The sequence below is a fragment of the Mirounga angustirostris genome, unplaced genomic scaffold, assembly GCF_029215605.1.
Source record: "Mirounga angustirostris isolate CCGP_5_RB_7025 unplaced genomic scaffold, mMirAng1.0.hap1 SCAF_6, whole genome shotgun sequence".
Lineage (NCBI taxonomy): Eukaryota > Metazoa > Chordata > Mammalia > Carnivora > Phocidae > Mirounga > Mirounga angustirostris.
In genome coordinates this window covers 146,587,636-146,613,010 of record NW_026991714.1, presented here as the reverse complement: position 1 = coordinate 146,613,010, position 25,375 = coordinate 146,587,636, and the positions used below count along the sequence as shown (strand labels likewise).

The following is a 25,375-nucleotide window of genomic DNA, read 5'->3' as shown; positions in this document are numbered from 1 at the left end:
CACCGCATGTCCTTGATCAAGACCAGACTCAGCGTCACTCCTGGGGAGTCTCTGGTGAGTCCAGGAGCCCAAAGGAGCTTCTCCGAAAGAAAAACCCAGAGTGAGCAACCATGGTCATCCTTTGGTGCAAAATAGGGACAGTCCAGCCTCTGCCCTTGAGGAACCAGGAAGCGGGCTTCAGGGCCCCTGTGAGCCAGGGAACCGGAATCGCTGGCCGCACAGGTGGGTGGCAGCTGGGGGTGTCCACCCAGGAGCCCAAGCCCTCCCTCCCCGCTTCTCACCAACTGTCTCATTCCTCAGTCTCCAGCAAGAGCGGCGTCCTTCACTCAGAGACCGGCAGGATGTTCTGGCTGTGGGAGTCGCCCACGAGGCCCGAGGAGTGCAGGGAGCGCCTGTGGAGGAGCCTGTTCAGAATCTCTTTGCAGCTTTTGCGGTACTGATATCGCAGTAGGGAGTACACGAAGGGGTCAGACGCGGCCTTGCTGTAGGCCAAGCACTTGGACAGCACCCCCCAGTGGGAGCCAATGGGCACCGAGGAGGACAGCTCCACCAGCCTGCGGAGACACGGGGAGCCCGTTACCGAGAGCACAGCCTCCTGGCCAAGCCTCAGCTTCTCTGGGACTGCCTCCTGGACTACAACTTACAGCAGTAACAGGGATGGACGGTGGACATCCACCAGGCCCTTTATTCATTTCAGCTCCTGCAGTAACCATGCACTTTCCACGTGTGACCTCGGGGAACCCCAGGAGATGGGACTGCCTCCATTTTGTGTGTGAGGCCATAGATGTCCAAGGAGGTTGAGTAATTCGCCTAAGGTCACATGGTCAGCAAACTGTTACAAAGGCAGGATTTGAACCCAGGTCTGTCTGACTCTGGAACCCAGGCTTACCTAAGAAACAGGCTAGTGGCTAATTGTGTCCTGGCCGCTGGCTCCAACTCTGCTCCCGTCCTGCTATGTGACCCTGGGCAAGTCATTTCCCTTCCTTGGGCCTGTTGGTTTTATATGAAAAAGGAGGCGGTTGAATAAGATTATCTCTACAACTAGAAGAGACTGATTCTTTTGCTTCAAATCCAGCTCCACCCTTTTAAGAAGGTTGCCTGGGAGGGAGGGCTGAGAATAATTTTGCAACCATTCTGCAAAGCTCAAAGTATATCCTGCATCAGGAAGAATCCGTAGGTGACAAAGGCCTCTTCCCGGGATTCTGATTCTGGTGGCCCTTGGCCACGGCAGCAGTCAGGGGACCCTCAAGTGACCTCATGATACGTGGGAGATACAGCCCATGTCTCAAAGGGGCATTTTTCTGAAAGTCCCCCCGTGTCCACTGAAAAACTCCACTCAGTGGTGGTAACGCCAGGCTGTGAGGAAGTGAAAGCCTTCCTCGGTGTAAATGGAATTCCCCCCAAATCAAGCCACTTACTCTTTCTCAAGTGTGTCCAGTTCCGGTGGCCATATTTGGACCTTATCCAGCATGGATGTAAGGTCAAAAAGGCCACAGCTTGGAAGTCCCAAGTTACCCTCTCCCTGCCCACTGCCAGATGAGGAAACTGAGGCCCAGAGAGGAGAAGGGGTCACCCAGCGTCACACAGCAGGGAGTGAGAGAGGAAGGCCCGCCTCCTGTGCTCTAACTGGGGTCCGGCACCTGTCTTCCCCCCGGGCCCGTGCTCTCTGCATGATGGCAGGCAGCGGCGGTTCTCAGTGCGCTGGGCCGCCCAGGGGAGGCCGCAAAACAGACTGAGCTCGGGCCGTCACTCTGTGCCGCCAACCGGAGGGCTTTCCTTGGCTTTCTTTGGGCTGAGGCTGTGAGGACAAGCTCATGCAGGGAAGGAAGAGAAAGCTGGTAGGGTTCAAGCCTCCATTGCCATGCCCTCCCCTTTTAAAAAAGATTTTACTTATTTGCCAGACAGAGAGAGAGAGAGAGAGAGCACAAGCAGGGGGAGCGGCAGGCAGAGGGAGAAGCAGGCTCTCCGCTGAGCGGGGCTCGATCCCAGGACCCCGGGATCATGACCTGAGCCAAAGGCAGACACTTAACCGACTGAGCCACCCAGAGGTCCCGCAATACCCCTTTTTGGAACAGACCCTTAATGAACCCATTCTGAAGCCCCCCTGTGTGGCTTTCTGTTTCCAGAACCACTGGCTACCCTTGCTCTCTGACCTCGTGGGAGAACGTGGCCTCGTTTCTGCTCATGGCCTCGTTAGCCTGAATGGGGAAATGGAGCTGTTAGCATTTGGGAAAGCTGCACTTTTAAGAAACCTATTTTGGGAAGTGATGACTTTAAGGGGACAAAAACCCTGAATTTAGAATTCACACCTAATAATAACAATGAAATAGCTGAATGCCAACACATTGCTGCTATGTGATGGCAAATGGCTTTTCCAAAATGTCTGCTCTCCTGTATGTCGCTAAATTCAGTCTTAGTGTTCTTGGCTCTCCCGAGAGGACTTATTAAAAGAGCCAAAAATCATTAAGCCATCTGGCAAGATCAACATGATTATTTGCAGGTTCTGTAGATTTCACAGAATAAAATGATTTGAGACGATGTAAAATTTCACTGCTAGATAATTAAGAGAAAACTTATTTTGTTTGCTTCTCAGAGATTTTATGTAAAGTCTCAATTCTCTGCCAGGTTCAGTAATAATAATTCCCAGTTAGTTGCGTGTCTCCTTTGGGCAAAGTACTTGATGTGCACAGTCTCTCCTCTTACAATGATCCTGTAGAGCGGGAATTATTCCCATTTCACAGACCAAGAAACCCAGGCTCAGGGAGCCAGAGGCTCCTACACGGAAACCTGGTTCCACCAACAGCAGCCCAAGTGCTGGGGCTCAGATCCTGCACCGCAGACGGAACAAGAGGAGTTCTACATCTCCCCCAGACCCAGAATCCCTTCTCCACAGGTTCCGTGCTGCCCGGGACTTTGTCACTTGCCCCTGGCCATGGTCCACACAGTGACTCCTGCTCTGAAAAGCTAGTGTGTGGCCTTCATCAGGGCCTCTAGGCAAAGAGATGCTCTGGATCTGCACAGCCTAGATGCTGCTCTGGTGGAGGGGCAGGGCCGGGCTGCCGCCGAGCCACCCCCTTCTGTGCTCGGAGGTGGTGGCGGGCAGACCCACTTCCTGCACCTCTGAGCACGTGGAGCCCTGCCCCACACTGTGCACCTGCTGTGACTGGCTTTGCGTCCACCTAGCTCTCCCAGTTCCAGGTCCCCATTTGTTCGAGGGGCCCGGGATTTCCACATTGCCACACTGCTTCTTTCTCATTCTAGATCTGAGCAGGGATACCATGTGGCCCCCTCCAGATGACCTAGTGCAGAGGGAATCCTCCAGCCCATCTTACGCCAGGTCTAGCTCCGCTCAGCCCCTCCGAGCGCCCTCCCCTCCAGGAAAGGGGCATTATTGTTCGGATACGTCTTCGTCTCCGTGTGGGCAAGGTCTCTGCATGCTACACGTTCCTGCCATTCTGGGCCTCGTCTCTCTTTAGGGAAACGGAAAAGCGCTTGGTGGATGACTGAACTCCCTCCTCCTGCCCTGGATGGCTCTGACCCACGAGCCCCAAGTTTAGGGATTATTGGGCTTAGGTATACATAATGTGGTACACTTTGTTATATCACCTGCCGTGGGTTGAACTGTCTCCCCGAAATTCCTATGTTGAAGTCCTAACCCCCAGGACCTCAGAATGTGACCTTATTTGGAAGTGGGGCTGTTGCAAACGTAATCAGTAAGGATGGGGTCAGCCCGGAGTTGGGTGGGCCCCTAATCCAACATGACCGGTGTCCCTATAAAAGGGGTAATTTGGCCACAGAGGCACAGAGAGATGGCCATGCGGAGATGTAAGGCAGAGAGACTGGGCTATGCTCCTACAAGCCAAGGAGCTGACAGCAGATCCCAGAAGCCAGGGGAAGGCCCTGGAACAAATTCTCCCTCGTCCCTGGCCTCAGGAGGAGCCGACCTTGCCATCACCTTGATCTTGGACTTCGAGCCTCTGGAACTGAGACAATACGCTTCTATTGCTGAAGCCACTCAGTTAGTGGTAGCTTGTTCCGACAGCTCTGGGAAACTAATACACACCCAGTGAGGAAGCCCCTGGGGACGCAGGGGGTGGTCAGGCAGGGCCGGTTGTAACAACACAACCAGGCCCCGAGTCCCTGCCCTGCTCCCAGAGCCCTGTGTGCAGCGAGGTAGAGCCCAGCGTTTGCAGAAGCACTGGGCACGGCCTCTTCTTCGACCTCCAGGAAGCAGAGCTTGCTGGCCCCCGTCCCTGACCTTCCATCAAGCACCAAAGTGACTCTCCGTGTATTTACTGCCTGGGATACGAACCAGGAAAACCTCTGCCAGCAGGCTTTATTCAGGGGGAAACGTTTATGCTTCCTGCCCCTGATGCCCTGACACAGCTCCCCACTCAAGCCCCCTGGGGTGAGAGCCCACACTCCGGGTCCGCAGGGCAGACTGGGGAGAGGGGAAGAGGGCCAGGAGCCCGCTTTTCCAGCATTCCAGGTGCTTCGGCTGCACGTGGTTCAGGGGTGTGCCGCGAGTACCCGGGGGCGTCTGAGCACTGCCAGGATGGGGGGGAGGTGTGAGATGCCACTGGATTGGGGCCTGTTCACACGTCGGAAGCAGAACCCAGAGATGGATATTCTTCTGACTCAGGGTGACGCACAGCAGATCCCCGCAGGTCCCCTCCCCGTGCCTCACTCCACCAGTCCTAGGTGCCTGGCCCCACCTCTGCACCCCTCTGCCCTGTATTTGTTAAGGGGATTCTTCCAGGGAGCCATGCTCCTCTCTCTCAGCAGGAAGCCCTCGGATCCAGGTCACTGGCTGGTCCCTGTGCTGGCTGTCACCACAGAGGGCTGATGAGGCCGGGGAGCCCCTGCCCCCTCACCCTTCACCCCTATGTCTCATCCCCACCCGGCAGCCTGGCAGTCCTGGTCCCCGCAGGGAGGATGGGGTACCTTTGCCAGAACTCCAAGACATTTTCTGAACCTCCAGAGAGACCAGTGTCTCCATTCTGCTCAACAATGAGAATCTCCAAGGAAACTAAATTCTGGGCTGAGGACAGACCAGTAAGATCAACAGCTGTAGACTCAGCTCCCCTTCCGGGTCCCCTGGGGCTCAAGGCTTCACAAACATTGTCTCAAACTCCTGATAGAGGCCCCCCTGCTGTACAGAGGAGGAACCACGGCGCGGCCTGGAAAACCCAGGATTGGAAGGCTGGGCTGGGGGTACCAGCGACCACGTGCCTGCCTGGTGCCAGGATGCCCCTCCCAGCTCCTCGACCCGGTTCCAGGGTACAAAGCCCTTTACCTTCAACTCTTGCTTGGAAAGCGGTAAATTAGCACCCTCTCTGTGCACCTTCAGTACCTCCTTCATCTCTCCTCCCCTCGATGCTGTGCACACGCATGCACACACACACACACACACACGCTATGCACCAAAGGCAACGTGGGCCACAGAACATTCTTTGGGAAGCCAGCCTGATGTCTTCCCAAGACTCCGGGAGAACTTATGTGTTTGAAGACCTGTAAGTAATAAGCTGACACTTAACATTTTCATGAGACATTAGAATGGAAGGCATTTTATTAAAAGAATACTAACACTGGACAACCACCTGCATATTAAACCGCCCTGCCATCTCCGTAATTCCGTGACTTTGAAAAGCCACAACAATGGTGCTGTCAGATCCACTAAATGCTTCAGAGCCGCACTCCGGTGATTTGGGACAACCGTAATTATTTGGAAGCATATGTCGCTGCAGAGATAATAGCCTTGGGAATGCTTCTAGACAAGTGAATTTTAATTCAGAAAAAATTAATTAGAGCTTTTGGATGAGAATCTGTTGCAGAGCTTCAGACCCTGCTCAACACTTGGAAAAAGTCAAATGTGACCCATCAGAGCTTCAAGGACATGGGAGCCGGTATGAGTGTGTAATAGAAGGTAGTGACTCCCAGGAAGAGTGAAGGTGGAGATTTCCAAATGTTCTCCACAGTCATCTGACATGCCCCAAGGTGCACATATAAGTGGCTCTTTGGTTGGGACAGTTGGTGGGACTGTCTTTCTGAAAGGTATTTGCTGCACGGTCCGCACTGTGCCGACCAAGTCTACTGATAGGTCCAGCTGCCAGAGCTGATGGCCTCTGGGCCCTACTCCAGGTCTACCCAAGCTGCTCTCAGCCAGGTCGTCAGAGGTGACCCCATGCAAACCCACCACTTCTACCTGCCTTTACCCATAAGAGTCTGGGTGCTATGTCGGGGTTCACACTGAGATGCTCGGGCATAGGAAGTTGGATGGGCATCCACCTTGTAGATGGGCATCTCTATATTTCCAGTTGCCTGGTCCCCAGGCTTTGGAGATGCAGCATGGCTGCAAGGCTAAATTATTGCCAACAGGCTTGACACTGACCTTTAACCCTTAATTCTGCCGGTTGTTACTCCTGTGACCTGAGGTAACTCATCTCACCTCTGAACCTCTGTAAGACGAGGATTCTAATACTTACCTTACAGGAGAGCTGTACTAGGTGCAATCAGGTATGTCCTGGTAACCCCTCGGTGCATTACAGGTGTCCAATGAGAGGGGACAGGTGCAGTTATCAAGACTTCGTGTTCTCCAAGAAGGGAAGCTTGAGAACCTATCTGAAGACCTGAATGGTTCTTGACCCAGGAATGATGCTTTCCCACCTAAGAAAATTATCAAGCAGATGGGAATAGTTGGGGACCCCCTCCCAGCCAGCCAGATCTTCCTGATCAACTCAAAAAGTTGGCAGAGCTCACAGCAGAAGCCCCTTCTCTTCTCCAGCGTTCCAGTTCTGCCAGCTCCCAGCGTTCACCACGGTGGTCCCGATGCAGACCCGCCCTCTTGCACGCATCCCCATTTATAAGGCTGGAATGGGTGCAAGCAGCAAAACAGGTCACATGGATAGACAGTCACTGCAGAGAGGGGGGGCAAAGATGAACTTCCCAGCTGGCAGCTCAATGACGGGTTTAAGTGACACCTGGACAGCTGGCTCCCGGTCATCCCCCAAACAGCATCTTTCTGGTTCTTAGTGGGTCATGGCACAGAGTGCCTTCCTACTTCCTTCTGGGAGGAAGGCGGGAGCTCTTGTGTTCCCAGAGGAGAAGCAGAGCAGTGCAGCGCGAGGGACCCGGCGCGGGCTTTGGTTCCAGGCAGACCCGAGCTGGGACCCCGGCTGAGTCAATGCCTGGATCGGGCGAGGCTAGAACCTGCCTGAGCCTCAGTATCCTCATCTCGAAATGAGGATGGGACGTAGGCACGGAGGGTGGCGCAGGTCCAGGCACAGAGGTGGGACTCAATAGGATTCGTTTCGGAGCCAGAGCTGGTTCTGGTTCTTGACTTTTCCTCTCTGAATTCCACAGGGTCTGGCAGTTGCTGCCTCAGTGGTTTTGACTGTCATTTCCGGGCAGGGAGCGAGGTAGAGAACAATGAATCGGTGCTGCATCCGGAGAGTCCCGGGGGCTGCTCCGTGGCTATCCAAGGCTGGCCTCAGGCCGCCCCGCTCCCTGTGCCTTGTGAGCCCAATGACCTTTGCAGTTCCTTCCCTCTCTGTGCCTCAGTTCCCCCGTCTGCAGAGTGCAGCTCCCACGGCTTGCCCAGCCCACCCCTCGGGAGCACTGTAGGGTCCATGAAGATAACATGAAAGTGCCTGGAAGGCACAGCATGTCAGGTCCAGCTAACCTGGTGCCAGAACGTAACTCCTAGCTCCCACGGGCCCACCTCTGCCCGACATGCTGCCTCCTGGTGCTTGTTAATCCTCGTGAAGCCAGGAGCTCTACACAGCTCAGGGACCTGACTCCTGGCACGGTCCACACCCGCCTCATATTCTGGTTGCTTCTTTAGGCCTCAGACTGCCGCTGAGCTCAATTCACTTGAACCATCATCAACCAAGCACCTGGCAGGTTGGAGAGACACAGATGCCTACCGCCCCCAGGAGGGCCTGTATTGTGTGACCAAGGAGGTGACCTCCTTCATCCTGAGCTCTGGAACTCTCCAGGGCCCACCCCTGCCCTGTTCCCAGGGCTTCTGCCTGTCCCAGGGCAGGGTGGCTCTCCACAAGGCCTGTTGAGGGGCAGCTGGCTGCCTGAGTCCCAGAGGACCTGTGTGATGGTTAATGTCACATGTCAGTTTGACTGGCCACGGGTGCCTAGACTAAACATTCCATTTCCAAACGTACTTAGCAGTTGAATCAGTGGGCTCAATAAGGCAGATTGCCCTCCCCAACTGGATGGGCCTCAGCCAACCCACTGAGGACTTGAATAGAGCCGGAGTCAGAGGAAAGAGGAATTTGCCCCTTTCTTTCTTGCCTCACTGATTGAGTTGGGACATCTCATCTCAGCTTCTCTGGCCACGACTCATACCATCAGCTCTCCTATCAGCTCTCACACCAGCTTTCCAGAGTTTCCAGCTTACACAGGGCAGATTGGGGGACTTCTCACACTCTCTCTACGATCTATCGCTCTGTCAATCTATCGACCTATGTGTCTGTCCTACTTGTCTGTTTCTCTGGAGAATCCCAATACAACATGGTCATTTGACAAGGTGACCTACCCCCGTGGGCAAGAGGGATCTGGGGAAGGGAGTCAGGGAGCAATCTTTGCATGCCAAGATACTTTCATGCCGCAGCCGCAGACGTGAGTGAGAAAGCAGGAGAGGGCTGGGGTCTGCGAAGACCCACTGGAGTGTTCTGAGAGTTTGAAGAGCTGGTAGACAGCCCACTAAGGTTGGAGGCCCAGATGCAGCACGGACTCAGTGCGAGACTCTAGGCAATGCAACGGCCCCCTACAACCCAGGCTTGTTTCCTCATCGGTGAAGTGTGTGTGAGTGTGTGTGTGTGTATGTGTGTGAGAACTGGAGCTGTGGTTCTCAATACCACTCAGGATTAGAATCCCCTGGGAGGTTTTAAAACCAGCAATGCCAGGCGCACCTGGGTGGCTCAGTTGTTAAGCATCTGCCTTCAGCTCAGGTCATGATCTCGGCATCCTGGGATCGAGCCCCGCATCGGGCGCCCTGCTCAGCGGGAAGCCTGCTTCTCCCTTTCCCACTCCCCCTGCTTGTGTTCCTTCTCTCGCTTTGTCTCTCTCTGTCAAATAAATAAATAAAATCCTTTAAAAAAATAAATAAAACCACCAGTGCCAGGCACCACACCTGGGGATGCTAATTTAACTGGTCCAGTGTGAGGTCTGGGTAAGGTCTGGGGGTTCAAGCTCTCCAGGTAACGCTAATGTGAAGCCAAGTTGGCAACCCATGGCAGCTGATTAGGAACTGAAAACCACACAGCCACTGCCCCTCTCCTCAGGCAGGGGAGGCGCTCATTCACTGCCCTTTTCACCCACTCCCTCCCGGCCTGGCTTCGCGATGCCTCTCAGCACATGCTCAACTGGGCACAGGCTGTGGGTTCCTGCTGGCCCCCAAGGCACAGCCAGCTTGCGCTCCCTGGATGAGATGCCCAGGAAGGGACCTTTCGCTTCCAATACCCATGGCTCTAGGTTCTCCACAAGGAATCACTTCCAGCAAGGAGTTAAATCCTGAACTACGCTTTGGGAACAGAGACTGTCTTCAGCTTCTACTGAGGTGGGGGGTCGAGTGTACACTTGGAAACCAGGTTGAAAAGAGCAGGAGAATCCATCACCACCTGAAGCGACCTGCATTCCAGTGTTGGTGACAATAGGGTGATCTGATGGACTCCCTGTACTCAGTGTGTGGTTCCTGGCCCAGACTCTCAGCAAGAAGGGAGAGTTTGGGGCAGGTTCTCTGGGGGTGAATATGAGAGCAAACCCTGCCCCACCCCACCCTGTTTGGCAGTGTGGACACCCTGACCGTGGAACTGTGGTTCTGATGTGACCTGGGCCACGCCCAGCACATACCTGGAGCCCACAGAACTCCCCACATGTAATGAGCATGCGGGCACATGCCCAACCCCCTGGGGTGTGCCTGGGGCCTCCCGTGACCATAAACATGACGCACCTCATCAGAATCTCTTCTCCCCTCACTCATAGGAGGGGTGTGGATGGAGCAGGTGGTTCCAAGAGGGGTATAATTTCATGGGGACTAACTCTGTGTTTACGTGCCAGCCACAAACATTGCTCCCTGCTACCCTAGTTGGGGCCTGATGTCCCCCCATTCAGGCTGTCCAAGAGCCCCTGCCTTGTTGCCCCTGATGTGGTGGAGGGAGGCAGTGACTTCGTTGCTCAATGGATGCTTCTTGATAAACTCTGATATTGGGCAGGACACTGGACACGGGAGGAAGGGAGGCAGAGAGTCCTGAGCACTCTTGGAGCGCAGCAGGAATGGGGGTCACAGGGGAGTGAAGGACACATGATATGAGCAGCTAGAAGTCAAGGGAAAGACGGTGCCAGGAGGAAGGGCTTCAGCACACCTCATTCCCCAGACCTCTCTAAGACCAGTGCTGTCCAATAGGAAGAGACGGCAAGCCACAGGTATGGAAAGATGCAGGTGAAATTAATTTTAATCGTATAGTTTATTTAATCCAAGATATCACCATTCCCTATGGAATCAATATAAAAAGTATATATATATTTGGTCATGCTAAGCCATGGAAACCCAGTGTGCATTTTATACCTACAGTGCATCTCAATTCAGACAGGCCATGTTCAAGTGCTCTAAAGGAAACCATGACTGGTGAACCCCATGCAGGGCTCTAAATCTGGCTCATGCTGTCCCTTCGGCTTGGATCATCTCTCCAGCATAGCCAAGCCTACTTCACAAGGCTGGTCCAGGAAGCTCCAGCCAGGCGAGCTCGCTCCTGTCTCAGAAACACTGGATCCTCTACCTATCGGATGACGTCACATAGTGTTCTGTCCGGGTGCGAGGGCCATATCTACGGGGTCAGTGTCTCTGCAGAGGGGGTCTCCTGCAGGACCTCACCAACCCACGCCTCCTCTGCAGGGTCTTTTTTATGCTCTGCACAGAAAAGGTGCTGGAGAAATGTGTGCTGGAATGAAATGAGGGAATGTTTGCATATTTTATGAGGTTTGCTTAGGACGGTTCCCTTGTTCACATAAGAAAGCCAAGACAGGAGCCGAGGGGACTGGTGGCGGTGGGGGAAAGAGAGTCTCTTCGATAAATGGCGTTGGGGAAACTGGATGGCCACGTGCAGAAGAATGAAACTGGACCACTTTCTTACACCACCCACAAAAATAAACTCAAAATGGATTACAGACTTAAATGTCAGACCTGAAGCCATAAAACTTCTAAAAGGAAACACAAGCAGTAATTTCTCTGAAATCAGCCGTAAAAACACTTTTCTAGATCTGTCTCCTCAGGCAAGGGAAACAAAAGCAAAATTAAACTATTGGAACTACACCTACTTCTGCACAGCAAAGGAAACCATCAACAAAGTGACAAGGCAACCTACGGAATGGGAGAAGATATTTGTAAATGACATATCCGAAAAGGGGTTAATCTTCAAAATGTATAAAGAACTTACACAACTCAACACAAAAAGAACAAATAATCCAATTAAAAGATGGGCAGAGGACCTGAATAGGTATTTTTCCAAAGAAGACAGACAGATGGGCAACAGGTACATGAGAAGATGCTCAACATCACTCATCGTCAGGGAAATGCAAATCAAAACCACAATGAGATAGCACCTCACACCTGTCAGAATGGCTAGAATCAAAACCACAGGAAATAACAAGTGTTGGAGAGGATATGGAGAAAAGGGGGCCCTTGTGCCCTGCTGGTGGGGATGCGAATTGGTACAGCCACTGTGGAAAACAGTATGGAGGTTCCTCAAAAGATTAAAAGTAGAATTACCATATGATCCAGTAATTGTACTACTGGAGATATATCCCAAAGAAAATGAAAACACTAATTTGGAAAGATATATGAACAACTGTTTATAGCAGCATTATTTATAATAGCCAAGATATGGAAGGAACCCAATTGTCCACTGACTGATGATGAATGGATAAAGAAGATGTTATATATATATATTCCAATATTATATAATATATAATATTCCATATATATATGGAATATTACTCAGCCATAAAAAGAATGGAATCTTGCCATTTGCAACAACATGGATGGAGCTAGGGAGTATAACGCTAAGTGAAACAAGTCAGAGAAAGACAGATACTATGTGATTTCACTCATATGTGGAATTTAAGAAACAAAAAAGAAACAAAGAAAAAAAGAGACAGACAAAAAAACAGACTCTTAAATACAGAGAACAAAGTGGTGGTTGCCAGAGGGGAGCGGTGGGCAGGGGCTGGGTGAAATAGAGGGCATCAAGAGTACACTTGTCAGATGAGCACTGAGTAATGCACAGAATTGTTGAACCACTATATTATACACCTGAAACTAATACCACACTGTATGTTAATTATACTTCAATAAAAAAATAAAATTAAAATTTACCACTCCCCCCAAAAAAAGAAAGAGTCAAGATAGGAGCTGGGTCGGTGGCGGCAGTGGGCCTGGCAGTGGCTTCCCCGAAGCCGTATTTTGTATGTATGAGGTTTTCTGGGCATAGCTTTTTCTCCTTAGTAAGTTGCCATTCATCCCCATAAAAGAGGAACAGTTCTATGAATATTTTTAAAAACCCCAAATGCATCAAATCCATTTGGAGGGAACATATTGCATTGTGAATCTACTATCAATTTTACCGAAACGTTATTTTCTGGGCACCATTAGATGAACCAGGCTATAATCAGAAAAAAAGGAAAATTTTGTTGGGAAATGAGATTAAGCCAGAGAAAAATCCAATAGTTTAAAGCTGGAGCCACATTACCTAGGCTCCTCTGAGGGTTCAAGTTCCCGTCGTTAGCCCACAGGTCCCCTCTCCAGTGGGATCTAAGAGGAGAGCCGTCTGCCTGCCCTCCCCTCCCATTGCCTCTTTCCTCATTGGATTAATCCCCTCACTGCACGCACCAGCCCATCACAAGTACAAGGGAGGGAGTGCCAACCACAGATGTCATCCATGCCAGGCCTGTGCTGTCCATGCCCCCCATGCTCAAAGGCTTCAATCCTCAAAACAACCCTAAGCAGCAGGCACTGCTCACTTCGATGGGAGGCCGGAGGCTCAGAGAGGTGGTATCACTGGCCCAGGGTCACACTGCAGGAAGAAGTGCAGCTGTGGTTTGAACCCAAGTGGGCACGTTCCAGAGCCCATGCTGGTCACCGCCCTGTCGCCCCACCCGTGGAGAGCAACAGAAACCCGCTTGTCTCTGCCTGGGTTTCGTGTCCCTTGGAAAACCTGATCCATGCAAGCTCCGGGATCCTGGCTGGATGTGGCGCATCTAGACCAAGGGTTCTCACCCAGGGGTGATGCTGATCCCCAGGGCAGTGTCTGATGACATTTCTAGTTGTGAACACTGGGGAGCAGGAGCGGGGTAGAGGCGAGTCGTGGGTAGAAGACACAGTGCTGCTAACAGCCTGCAATGCACAGAGCAGCCCCCCCTGAAAGGGGATCCCACGCAAGATGTCAGTAGTGGGGAGGGGAGGTCTAGTCGACGGTTCTAGAAGGAAGAACTGACGGCTCTTGCTCTGCCCAAGTCAGACCTACCCAGAGACCTGCAGACTGTCCCAGGTCCTACATGCAAAGCGAGATTTCCCCCAGAGAAGGCGGCTGTGAAGAGACAGGGGAAGACACTCCAAGAGAAGAAAAGATGGGGGCTGCCATGGGGGAGTAGGGCCCCTAGGAGGAGGGGACAGATGTCCTCCTGGGCCAAAGAAAACGGATGGTACTACAGGGAACCAGATGTCAGCTCAGGATAAGGATGCACGAGAGGAACAGGGAGACCTTGCGGTGGACTCCTCCTCCCCAGAGCATGCAAGCCCACCCTAGGAGATAGCCAGGCAGGGGGTCCCTTCTGCCTGCCAGCTGAGGACACCACGGGATGCTGGGATGCTGGGCTGTGTCCTCTTTCAATCTCTCTCTCTCTCACAGACACACACACACACACACACACACACACACACACACTGCACAGATCCTACTTCCCAGGCTCAACATCCGCTTCCTAATCAAACATCAAAGTCCCTTTTTATCGTCAACTTCCTAAACAGTGAAGCCATTCTGGATACAGAGTTGTGGTTTCTTTTTCCCCTCCAGTGTGCAAAACTGATGGGATGATGCTTTTTGCCTGGCTGAAGCACAAGAGAAAAATCCTGCAGCTAGAGCAGGTTGGCTTTTGGAACGCACGGCCCCGCGGCCAGCAAGCTGCACCTCGGGGCACAGGCGGTGGCGGATGGGAGCGAAGATGGCCAGAGCGGCGGGACAGGCAGGCCTACCTGGCTGGGCATGGGGTGAGCTCCCTGCCCCCTGGGCCGATGGCACATGGCGCCTGCTGTTGACCAGGGTGTCCAGGCAGAGGACGCCTGGGGAGCGGGGCCACACCGGGCCCAGTGGGCAGTAGGAACCCAACCAGGGCAAGGTGTTTCCTCTGTCCATTCTCCCCTTTCCTTTCCTTTTGGGGCTCTTGGGGCTACAGGGTTAGACGATGTGATTTGGGAATCAAGGGGAGTCTTTCCCATCCCTTCTGGTTCTGAAGGCTGCATGCGCCCTCCTTCTCACCAAACCTGTGAAGTAAACTGTCGCCCCAACACCCCCTCTGGAAACATGTGTTCAAGAGAGAGGCCGGTGACTGCTCCAGGTCACGTGGGCCCTGCTTGGCCCTCCAAAGCCCCAGTCCGGCCGGCGAGGCTCACCTGGTGATCACGTAGGGCGCGAAGCATACGAGGAAGGTCCCTATGAAGGTGCTGATCTTCTTGGTGGCACGCTGCCGCCTCCTTCTCTGCTCCTCCAAGCAGCGTTCCCGCACACTGCGCATGAGAGAGGGGAGGATGACTTGCTATTAATGAACACAGGCAGGGCCTTGAGGGCAGGGGCTCCGGGAGGGGCCAGAGAGACCTGAGGTCAAGTCCCGGCCATAGGCGTGTGAGACCTGGGACACGTGCGTGACATTGCTAAGCCTCAGGGTCATCATCTGTGAAATGTGCATAGTAATATAATAAAATGCCACCAAGGGCTCTTTGGAAAATTAAATGCAAAAAGCACACAGATGCACGGAATGCGTTCAATGCGTAAAGCACATAAAGCAATTAACACAAGGCCCAAGTGCAAGTAAATATAAATTCTCATTATTACTACTCATGAAGTTCACTGATCACCTACTGCATGCCAGCACCAGAGTCTACATTCTCTGAGTAGTATCTCTAATTCTTGTCTTTACTGATATTCATGCTGCCAGGTGTGCTCGACCTGCCACGTGGGTTTCACCCGCCCTGTTTTACAGTGAAGAGTATGAGCTCAGTGAAGCCAAATGGTTTGCCCAGCTGGTAAATGGAGACAGGATTTGAACCCTTGTCTGTTTCTCAAAGCTGGTCCTTTCTACCTGGGCTGACCTGGACTCTTCCTTTCCTCCACGCCTTCAGTCCTGGATCTTCCATCCCAAAGCCTCAGCCCTGCCTGCAGCTATAGACACTGCCTTAGGGGGTCACAGGGAGGAGTCACTTGGTTCCTTCAGGGACCAAGCTCAGTGAAGCTAAGAGAATGTTAAGTCTCTGGGAAATCAGGGACACAGCTTAGAGGATGGAATCAGGAGCTTGCTGCGTATGCTTCTAACCACAGCCCGGTCCTGACTCCACCAGCTCCAGGGACTTTCGAGAACTGACATCTCACGCCAACTGAGAGAAGTGGTTCATGCAACCCATTTCCTGTAGGCACAGGGTAATTCATGAGCACCAGCGAGCTGTCCGTTACCACCGTCAGAGAGCCCGAAGGGCCAGTCCAGCCGTAAGGTCTCACATGCTCCATTCCATGGGATTCCAGGTGGGCAGGTGTTTCTACTATTTATTTATTTATTTTTTTAAGATTTTAACTATTTGAGAGAGAGAGAGTGAGCATGAGCGGGCCGGGGGGCAGTCAGAGGGAGAGGGAGAAGCAGACTCCCCGCTGAGCAGGGAGCCCGATGCGGGGCTCAACCCCAGGACCCTGAGATCATGACCTGAGCCGAAAGCAGGCACTTAACCGACTGAGCCACCCAGGCACCCCATCTACTGTATATTTTTAAAATAAATCACATTATTCCAAAAATGCACAAGGAGGAAGACTGCAGACAGAGTTGCGCAGGATGTGGAGATGATATGGCCGATAATATAGGCCCTTCCTATAGAGTCCTGGCTCCAGAATTAGCCTAGTCTGTTCAAGGAAAGCAAGGGGCAGAGGGAATGTGCATGAGCCAGGTTCACAAGCAGCATGAATGGCAGGGCGACCTCCCCTTCCTTCCACAAGGACTACTGTTTTAACACTGAATTAAAACAGGCCCCTGAAATTCTTGCAGGACTTTCTCCCCTTGCCTTGGAAGGTAGAGTTGGGAACTGGAGTTCGGTTTTGTACAAACAGGTTTCACACTGGCTGAAAAAGTATTACTATTAAATCACATTACTAATTAATTTATAATAACTAATATTAATAAAAACCCACATTTCTTGAGGCTTTAACCCGTCCCATTTTAGACACTTTGATGGAGATTCATGTGCATTAGTTTATTGATGCTCACAATGTCTCTCTCTATACATTGAGGACTGATACAACTATAATCTTTTTTTTTCAAATAAGCAGATGAGGCACAGAGGGGTTAAGTAACTTGCTCAAGATCACACAGCTGGTGAGTAGCGGTGATAGGATGACCAACTTGTCCTGGGTAATCAGCACTGTCCTGGTTTTAGCACAGAAAGTCACGCATCCTGGATGCTTTGCATGGGACTGGCCCAGTTTTAAAATGGAAAACCTGCCTCCACCCAGAGCAATCCAGGATGGTCTGTTGCCCCAGGTGGTAATGGGATCTGAACCCAGGCCATCTGACTTCGGAGGCTTGAGTGTCATCTCCCAACGAGTGGGAGGGTCTTCACCAACCCCTTGGGAGGCACCAGGGCATCATCTTATCCAGAAAATCTGAAGAATACAGCCAGTGGGGGAGGAGGACTGGGGGACTTTGTCTGAGGTCACCCAGCAAGAGTCAGTCTTAATCTCCTGGCTCCCCATTTATACTTGGGTCTCTGCAGAGTCTTCTACCAACATCCTCTGGCTCTTGTAACATGTGCACGATATGGGTGGGCATGGAGAGAAGGCACAGGTTCCCACCCAGGAAGTCTGGGTGCCATGAGGTAACCGATTCATCTTGGTCTGCCCAAGATTGTCCTGGTTTTAAAACCCAAAGTCCTGCATCCTCAGAGAGCCCCGTCAGTACTCGGCAAACCAGGACAATGGTCACCCTAGGGCATGTGTGTTTGGTATATTCTCCATAACACAGGCCCGTTTGTTTTAATATTGAAATATTTCCCCCCCAAACGTTCATGTAATTGACTTGAGAATTGCTGGAGATTTGGGACATGAGCTGGGTATCCTGAGCCATCATGGTACACTCAGCCCCTGAGAAGCATAAGGCATTCTAGGTATCTCCTAAAAAATGAGCACCACATCAAGGGTACCCCAAAGAAACTGATGGGAGGCACTGGGGCTGGGCCCTCCTCCCATCTGTGACCCTGACGATGTTGTCCATTTCTCAGATGCTTCAGAATAACCCCAATGAATGAAGGAGCTCTGAGTGAGATGTCCTAGTCCCAGCTCTGCCCTCATTGCTGTGTGGCCTTGGGGAAGTCACTAAACCTCTCTGAATCTGGTTCCTCATTTATCCAAGGGGAATTTCATAATAGCTATAACTAGAGCTACCATTTATCAGGCACAGAAATGACTCAGCAGCTAGCAAGCTCTTGAGGAGTGAAGAGCTTCCTCCGGCACCCCCAGGAGGGACTGAACTCCCTGCTGAGGGGCTGAGGACCCAGTTGTCTCCCCTTTCCCGGCTGCGCCAGATAGTCCTTCCTTAAAGACATGAGGAATACTTAAAAGCAGATAAGCAGATAAGCTTTTACCTCCAAGTAAAAGCTTCGGAGGTCTTTGGGAAGAAAACCAGACACATTTCAGTGACCTGAAAGGAATAAAATGGACACTGTATAGACTGGAATGATCAACGTCACTACTGTACACGGTCAAAATCTGTGGGGAATAATTCTCTCTGTTCCTGCAAAGCTTTGAATAGCAGGAAGCATTGTATGGACAAGTTACTTCTGTGGGTGCCCGCAGTTCAAAGCTCAACATTGACATCCAGAAAACACCTAATCCGTCTATGTGGTATGAAGGGATGAGCCCTTAAAAAATCTCTTAGAAAATTAAGTCTCAATCATCTTTTTAAGTGACCTCCTCAAAAGAGATGATGGTAGAATCCTGTTCTGAAACCGATTTTTTTTAAGTGAGCCTTAAACATCCTGAGCCGATTGGACAAAGCAAGACCATGAAAGCTTCCACTAACTTGGAGTCCTTTCTCGTTAATAGTGTGGTAGTAAACATGTGGCCCCAGAGCCCCGATGTCTGGGTTCAAATCCAGGCTTTGCCACTTAATTGCTGTGTGGCTTTAGGCAAGTTACAAACTTCTCTGTTCATCAGCCTCCTCATCTCTAAAACGACAGTTCTAAGAGTACCTATCTCCTAGGGTCTTATTGAGATTAACATCCAAAAAGTACCTAGGACAGTGTCTGACTCAGTAAGCACTCAATAAACGCTAACCATGATTATTATCTATTTAATATGTTTACTGAACGATTACCATGTTCCAGCACTATCTTGAGCTCCAAAACCACAGGGCTCCCTCCCACTATAAAAGTCTTCTTTCTGCCCTGTGCATGTATGAGAGACAGACAGACAGAAAGACAGAAGGAGCAGCAACCAGGGGCCATGCCAGAGGAAGGAGGTCTGAGCTGACTCCTGACTCTCGTGCTGGCTCTGTGACCCTCTCTGGCCTCCCGGAACCCAGTGGATACTGTCTTAATGACCCTCGGCATGCCGCATGTGTCCGAGGTGGATGCATGTCTGGGTTAGCATCCACACGGGCCTAGGCATGTCTCTGCTCTGAGACGGACTGGCTAGACCCTACAGTCACACAGTCATGTCTAGTATGGGAAACCCCCTCATCCACCTAACCCAGCTCACAGATGGAGAAAATGAGGCTCAGAGAAGAGAGGAACTTGCCCCCCTCCCCCAGAGAGTGAGATGCTGGCGGAGCTAGCACCCAGGTACTGACTCCCGGTCTGGCGCTCCTGGTCAGGAACCACACGGCTGCTTCCCCGAACTCCTGCAAGAGGACGGATCCATCTTCCCTGCCCAGAGGCCCCCCTCTCCGATTTCCAGGTAAGGCCAGGGGGATGGCAGGAGAAGGAGGACAGGGCAGCTGTGCAACCCTCTTGCTTATCATTATTGTGAAGCACAGGATGAGAGCAGCTCGCCTGCGCCCAGAACAACAGAATAAAATCACTCTGCACTTGCTCTCATTTTTTTCCCCCACAACAGCTTTGCAAAACTGAGCTTCTTGACATCTTGTAGCCCTGTGAGCTGTTATTTTATTTATTTGAAGATGAGGACCCAGAGGGCCAGCCGGGTTTACGCCATGCCCAGGGTCCCACAATGAATTTAGGACAGAACCAGGGAACTGGTGTTCCTGACTCCGGGATCTGGGGTGTTTCCCCAGATCCCACTGCCCTCCATAGGATCACAGAGCAATAAGCAAGCTGCGTCTAGCCACAGGAATGCATTCTCCAGATAGTTCTGGGCACAGGGGTAGCAGCTGGAGTCCTCAGACTTGTAGGCTGACTCTGCAGTGCAGAGGGTAAGGGGCCCCAAATTCCCCTGGCCAGCAACATCCTCCCTAAGTACAAGCAAGTGCACCAGCGTGGGGCTTCCCGAGAACTGCCATAGGACACAGCTTTCTTGTGACAAAGAGATGGGCTTTCTGGCATCGTGACATGTGGGGCCAAAGAGATGGTCCCCAGTACGCGTCAATAAATGGCAGAATGAACAGAGAAGGCCAGGAATATCTGAAGTGAATAAATGAGGCAATCACAGCCAAAATCTTCCAGTCCCTGACACCACCATGCCCAACACAATGGTCTGGGCCCTCACTGGTCTCCAGGTGACCGCAATCGGTCCTGAACGCATGCTCCAAGTACTCCCAGGGCAATCCAGATTTGTTTTCTGGCTTTTAACGAGAACAAAACAAAAGGCAAGGGAACAGGCTGACCGATGGTGGAGCAGACCTTGAGTTTGGGGTCAGGATGCTAGTGTGAAAAGTCATGTCCTCAGATCTCACAAGAGGGGACCTTATCCTGGGTCCTGGACGGTGAGGGGGACTACGCCCCTCCCCATGAAATGAAGACTTCATGTGCCCACCCAGAGCCCACATCATCCATTCTAGATCAAGTTCCAAGGACCCAGAACCCAGAATTCCCTGCCCAGATGCCCCGATTCTACTTCCAGAACGTGAGCAGGCACCCTCCCCAGGCCCATCCTCCCGAGGGCGGACAATGCCACAGGTGTGCTCGCTTGGCGCCTGAGTAATGGAGGCTCCTCGTGGTGCTGGGTAGAGCCAGGGGTGGGGAGGAGAGGCAGGGGCCGTGTGCCTGGAGCCAGCTCAGCTCTCCCCACCATGGACGAGGCTGAACTTCAAGGAGCCCGAGCATTCTAAATTTGAACCCAGCCTTGCAGAGTGGTATAAATGTATACTTGTCAAGGTAGGAGGATAGAACATATTTCATTTAACAGTTTGTAAGCTTAATTTAGAACTTCTAAATATTTATATAGATGGTTTATGAGCCTCTATTTGCACTTTTGTCCCATCTATAAATCTTAGGGTCAGAACCAGGCACAAATTTTGGCTTGAAACATCCTAGACCTGTTAAATTAGGCAAGTGCACTTGCCCTTCTTCCCTGGGTCTCCCAGTTTCCTCACCTGTAAAATCAAGGGCACAGTGAGGTTATCTCCATGGGCCCTTCCATTTTCTATGCCACAGCTCGGACGCCCTCCAGGGTGGACCCTTTAGCCAACCCTCTGTAGACCCTGATCACAAGGATGAGTGTGCTTCACCATCCCGTGGAGAAGTCCCCGACCCATCCTGGTGAGTGGCGGCCCTCAGCTGGACTGGGGGACCAGGGATGTTACCGTCGGTGCCCCGGCACCCCACCTTTGTCCCATGTCAGGTGAAAGCCCACAACTCTCAGCACCAGGGAGAGGACCCACCATCCCTCGTCCGGAGCTGTGGTTTGGAAGAACAGAACCAAGCAAATGGAGCAATCGGAGGACCAGGTGGGTAATAAATATTAGGAATGCTTAATTGCTTTATAAATGTCGCAACTTGAAAAACCACCACAGGAAGACAGGAGTGGGGAACGTCTCTCAGGATAGATTTAATTTAAACCAGAGGGTCTTTTGGCATTGTTGAAACCAAGGAGTCTAGACTGCCACTCACGGGGTTAAACACTCTGTGGGAAGAGCAGGCCCCAGCAGGGAGCTTTCTGACAAACGTCACCCTGGGCCTCAGGGAACTCAAAAACGGGTCCCTCCCAATTAAGTCTCAGGAGGCCGTTAGTGTGGTGGCTGTTATGGAAAACTTCCAGCGAGCAATGACTCCACCTGCTGCCCTGGCTGTCCAGATAAGGAAGTCTGGCTTCTGCTGATGCCCAGGTGCCCCTGGCTGTCAACACCACACCAGCCCAGGAGGCTTGGCTGATCTTTCTGGAGCCTTCGTGCCTAGGGCTTGGAGGTTCGAGGGGCAGCTTTCTCCGTCAGACCGAGCTAGCTCTGCAGTTTCTCCTTTACAGAGAGGAAGAGTTTAGAGCTGCCAGGAAAGAAGGCTGTGGATCAGCTGCGAGGAAGCTGGTGCCCCTTGTGTGTGCCCATCACCCACCCTCTTGCTCTGGGGACCTGACTCCACACAGAAGGCGGGTGGGGTTCACTGAAGGAACAGTGCCATCACATCTGCTTGCTACGCCGTACCTCAGGCTGGCCCTCGGCCAGGGGGGCCTGTCTGAACTGGCCGAGGGCCATCCCTGCCCCAGGAGCCCTTCCTCTACCCCGGTGCAGACTAGCGCTATCCCTTGGTCCCACACGGCCCCATGGCACTGCGAGTCGGGGCTCTTGAAAGCATCCCGGGGCTTCGAAGGGGTCAAGGTTCCCCCAGAGGGGACCAGAGGGAGCATGCTGGCCTGGAGTCAGTGACAGGTTTGCAAGAGTGGAGATGGCCTTATATCCCAAACGGGCTAAAAAGGAGCCACGGCCCCTCCTGTTCTGGAACGTGGAAAGGCAGCAGGGATGGGACTTGCACTGGTCTGAATAAGAACGGATTCCTCTCCTGGTTCAACGCCTTCTCTGCTTAGACTCATGGTGGGAGGGCCCGTGATAGGAATCGTTCTAGTCCCGGTTGTTCAACAACATTCCCTCAGCTTCTAAAACAGCCCCAGTCAAGTCCTGGGGATGCACCTTCTAAAGTGAGGTCCTCACGTCCCGGGTGATGGCAAAGGGGAACAGTTCTGCAATTGCGGCTGCGGAGTATTTCCGAAAGCGACACTGAACCGTCAACAGATGCGGGCAGTGAGTCAGCCGTGTCTTTGTAGTCGGTGTGCATACATGTCCCCTGTGACATGTGCACATGTGGAGACCCGTCTGTTAGACGTGCAGTCTACACACGAACACGTGCGATTGTGTGCGTGCGGCTCACACGTGTGCACACGTGGGTTCATGGGCCCTGGTGTATTTGTGCTATTGGGCATTCACGTGTAAACACTGTACATGATTCCGTGGGGAAGACTCTGTGGCTGGAAGCCTTGGCCCGGCACGGAATGAGGAGGGGCCGTTCTGGGACGAAACAGTGGACACACGCGTGCATGCCTTTGCGTGTGCAGACACAGTGAAGTTTAAGGGCTCTTCTTTCTATTGCTCATGGGCAGAAACAACCCACACTGAAGGAACCCTTGCTCAGACTGACACGTCCAGTCTTCCGCCTCAGCCACGAGCTTGCTTCTCCTTGGGTGGAGAGGGGCATCCACACCATAAGGACCCAGCTCCCTCACTGCCCCCAGCCACCCCCCTGAGGAGTTCTCTGTCTAGCTCACTTTCTGCGCCATCCTGGGCGACAGAGGGGAAGGCTGCCCTTCCCTGGGGTGATGAGATCTAAAACGGCAGAGTCCTCAGAGACACCACCAGCTGTTTCCTTCCTTGGGTTCCTATTCCCATAAGGAAAACCAAGGTGAGCTCAGAACACCTCAGCTAAGAGTTTCCTCCTTCCTTCCCCGAGATGCTCCAGGGGATGGCAGGAGTTCCTAGGGAGTGGCTGCACCTGAAATGCCCACCCCGACCTGCCTTTCTGAGACAGTGGCCCGGTGAGGGTGCAGGTGGTGTGGGTGGGTTTTTCCCAGGAGCCTCGTGGGTGACACTCCCCCTCTGCGGGTGCCTCCGGCCTCCAAGTCTGGGAGACGCAAGGCAGTGCCGTTTGGAAGAGCAGGGGAAGCCCCCCCCCAGTTCCCTCAAGAGCCCTTCAGATGCTCCTTTAAGGATCTACAGAGGAAGGTACAGCCCAAGGACTCTCTCACACACACAAGATCAGGAGACAGAGGCAGTGCCAGACACAGAGAAAGGAAAGACCCAGAAAAGCAGCACGTTCCCACAAGAGCTCTCGAGGGGCTCCCCAAGCATCTAAGCCACACTCTCAGGGCCTGATTAGAACCCTTTAAAGGACTCAAGCAGTGAGCAGAGATCACTGCCTTCTCGTGTGCTGTTTAAAGTGAAATCTACAAACACATCAAGGAAGTATCAGAAGTCCAACAAAGTTCTGAGTCTGCTTTCTACCCCGAGGCCTCAAAAAACGTACATAATGGTTCACCCACGTTTTTGGTGGTTTGCTTTGTGGATGCTCTAAGCACCCCCGGCAGACTGGTCCCTCCCCCCGCCTGAGTTTTCAGAAGAAAGAATGGAGGCTCGGTGGCATAGGGGCCTGCTCGAGGCCACAAGCTGGGGCGTGGGGGGGACACAAGGACCCCCTTCCTCCCGCCAAGAGCCCTCCCCAAACTGAGCCCCTCCACGGCCCTGCCCCCGCCCCCCGGCCCCCGCTCACCTGGGGTGGATGTCGACGAGCAACACGAGCGTCTGCATGGTGATCACGTCGATGCGCTTGCAGTGGAAGCGAGCCACCTTGAGCACCTTGAGGTACGTGCAGCAGAGCACGACGAAGGACAGCAGGAAGCTGAGCGCGTGGAAGGCGCCCGTGAAGACGGCGAAGCGCAGGCGCTCGTCCGGCCGCCGGCTGCACAGCGTGCACGACGCGTACAGCTGGTGGAAGCCGAGCCAGGACAGGGCGAGCGCGGCGGCGGGGAAGGCGAGCGCGTGCAGCCACGTGTAGGCCACCATGAGCGCGGCGTCGCGGAGGCGCATCTTGGCGCGGTAGCTCAGCGGGAAGACCACGGCCACCCAGCGGTCGATGCTGAGCGCGGCCATGCTGAGCATGGAGTTGGTGGCCAGGAAGGTGTCGAGGAAGGCGGCCAGGCGGCACAGGCGGTCCCCGGCGGGCTGCCGCTGCGCCACGACGCCGGCCAGCGTGAGCGGCATGTTGAGCACGGTGCACAGCAGGTTGCCGCACGTGAGGTTGAGGGTGAAGAGCGCCGGCGCCTGGCGGCGGATGTCGGCGCTGTGCAGGAGGCAGAGCAGCACCAGCGCGTTGGACAGCAGCGAGACGCCCATCGTGCCCACCAGCAGCCCCGCCAGGCCCGCGTCCCACGAGTTCATGGTGCGCGCCCGCCGCGGCGCTCAGGGCCCGCCACCCGGCGCCGCCACGGCGCCCCCGCCGCCGCCGCCGCCGCCCCGCGCCCCCCCGGGCCCCGCCGCCATGGCCCCCCGCGCCCGCGCCCCGGAGCTGGCTGCCCGCCGCCCGCCGCGGCCCTCACCCCATCGCTCTACCCGCGGTCTGCCTCCGCGGCGCGCACGCCCGCCGGCTCCCCGGCTCTCTCGTCCTGCCCTCTCCCCGCTCGCTCTCCCTTTCTGCTCTCCCCTCCACTTTCGCGCTGCCTCCCGCCTGCTCCCTCTCCCGCTCTCTCCTGGCTGCGCTTCGCTTCCCTCTCTCCCACTGCTGTTCTCTCCGTCTGTCTCTCCCACCCCCAATTTTCTCCTCCCCTCCGGTTCCTCCCCTCCTCTTCTCTCCCTCTCTGGAATCGGGCTGCTTCTATTACAGAAATCCCCGCTGATGCGCACACGCGCTCTCACACACTGAGAGAACCGGCCCTGAAGGCTCCGGTGCAGGGTGATTGGCTCCTTGTCGCTCCCCCGCCCCTCCAGCCCTCCCCTCTGTGTGTCCAAGACAGGCTGAGTCAAGGAAGTCTGTCTGAGAAAAGGGACGGATGCCTGGGCACCTTCACGCCTCAGTGCCATCTGTCCCAGCCTGAGCACCAGCCCCGCCAGACCTTGACATGGAGGTCCTACCCACCTGTGCCCGCCGGAGCTGCCCAGGGCTGATGTGCTCCTCCCTCTC

The 25,375-nt window shown here is 53.5% G+C and overlaps 1 protein-coding gene across 1 annotated transcript; it reads right to left on the bottom strand.

The window, feature by feature from the left end:
• Positions 1–281: 281 nt before the first annotated feature.
• GPR26 (G protein-coupled receptor 26) lies at positions 282–24,636 on the bottom strand. Its single transcript, XM_045876315.1, has 3 exons — positions 23,969–24,636; positions 14,681–14,794; positions 282–554 (listed from the first exon to the last, which is right to left on the bottom strand). The coding sequence occupies exons 1-3, from the start codon at positions 24,634–24,636 to the stop codon at positions 323–325; spliced, it is 1,014 nt and encodes a 337-aa protein (XP_045732271.1). The 3' UTR covers positions 282–322.
• Positions 24,637–25,375: the final 739 nt, after the last annotated feature.

What these genes read in the sequence shown, in the direction of transcription:
- GPR26 (XM_045876315.1), bottom strand. Translation starts at nt 24,636, where the DNA reads ATGAACTCGTGGGACGCGGGCCTGGCGGGGCTGCTGGTGGGCACGATG. An exon ending in CTCGTCGACATCCACCCCAG is followed by an intron (nt 14,795 to 23,968) that starts GTGAGCGGGGGC and finishes TCTCATGCGCAG; the next exon opens with TGTGCGGGAACGCTGCTTGG. An exon ending in GCGCCCTACGTGATCACCAG is followed by an intron (nt 555 to 14,680) that starts GTGAGCCTCGCC and finishes GTGTCTCCGCAG; the next exon opens with GCTGGTGGAGCTGTCCTCCT.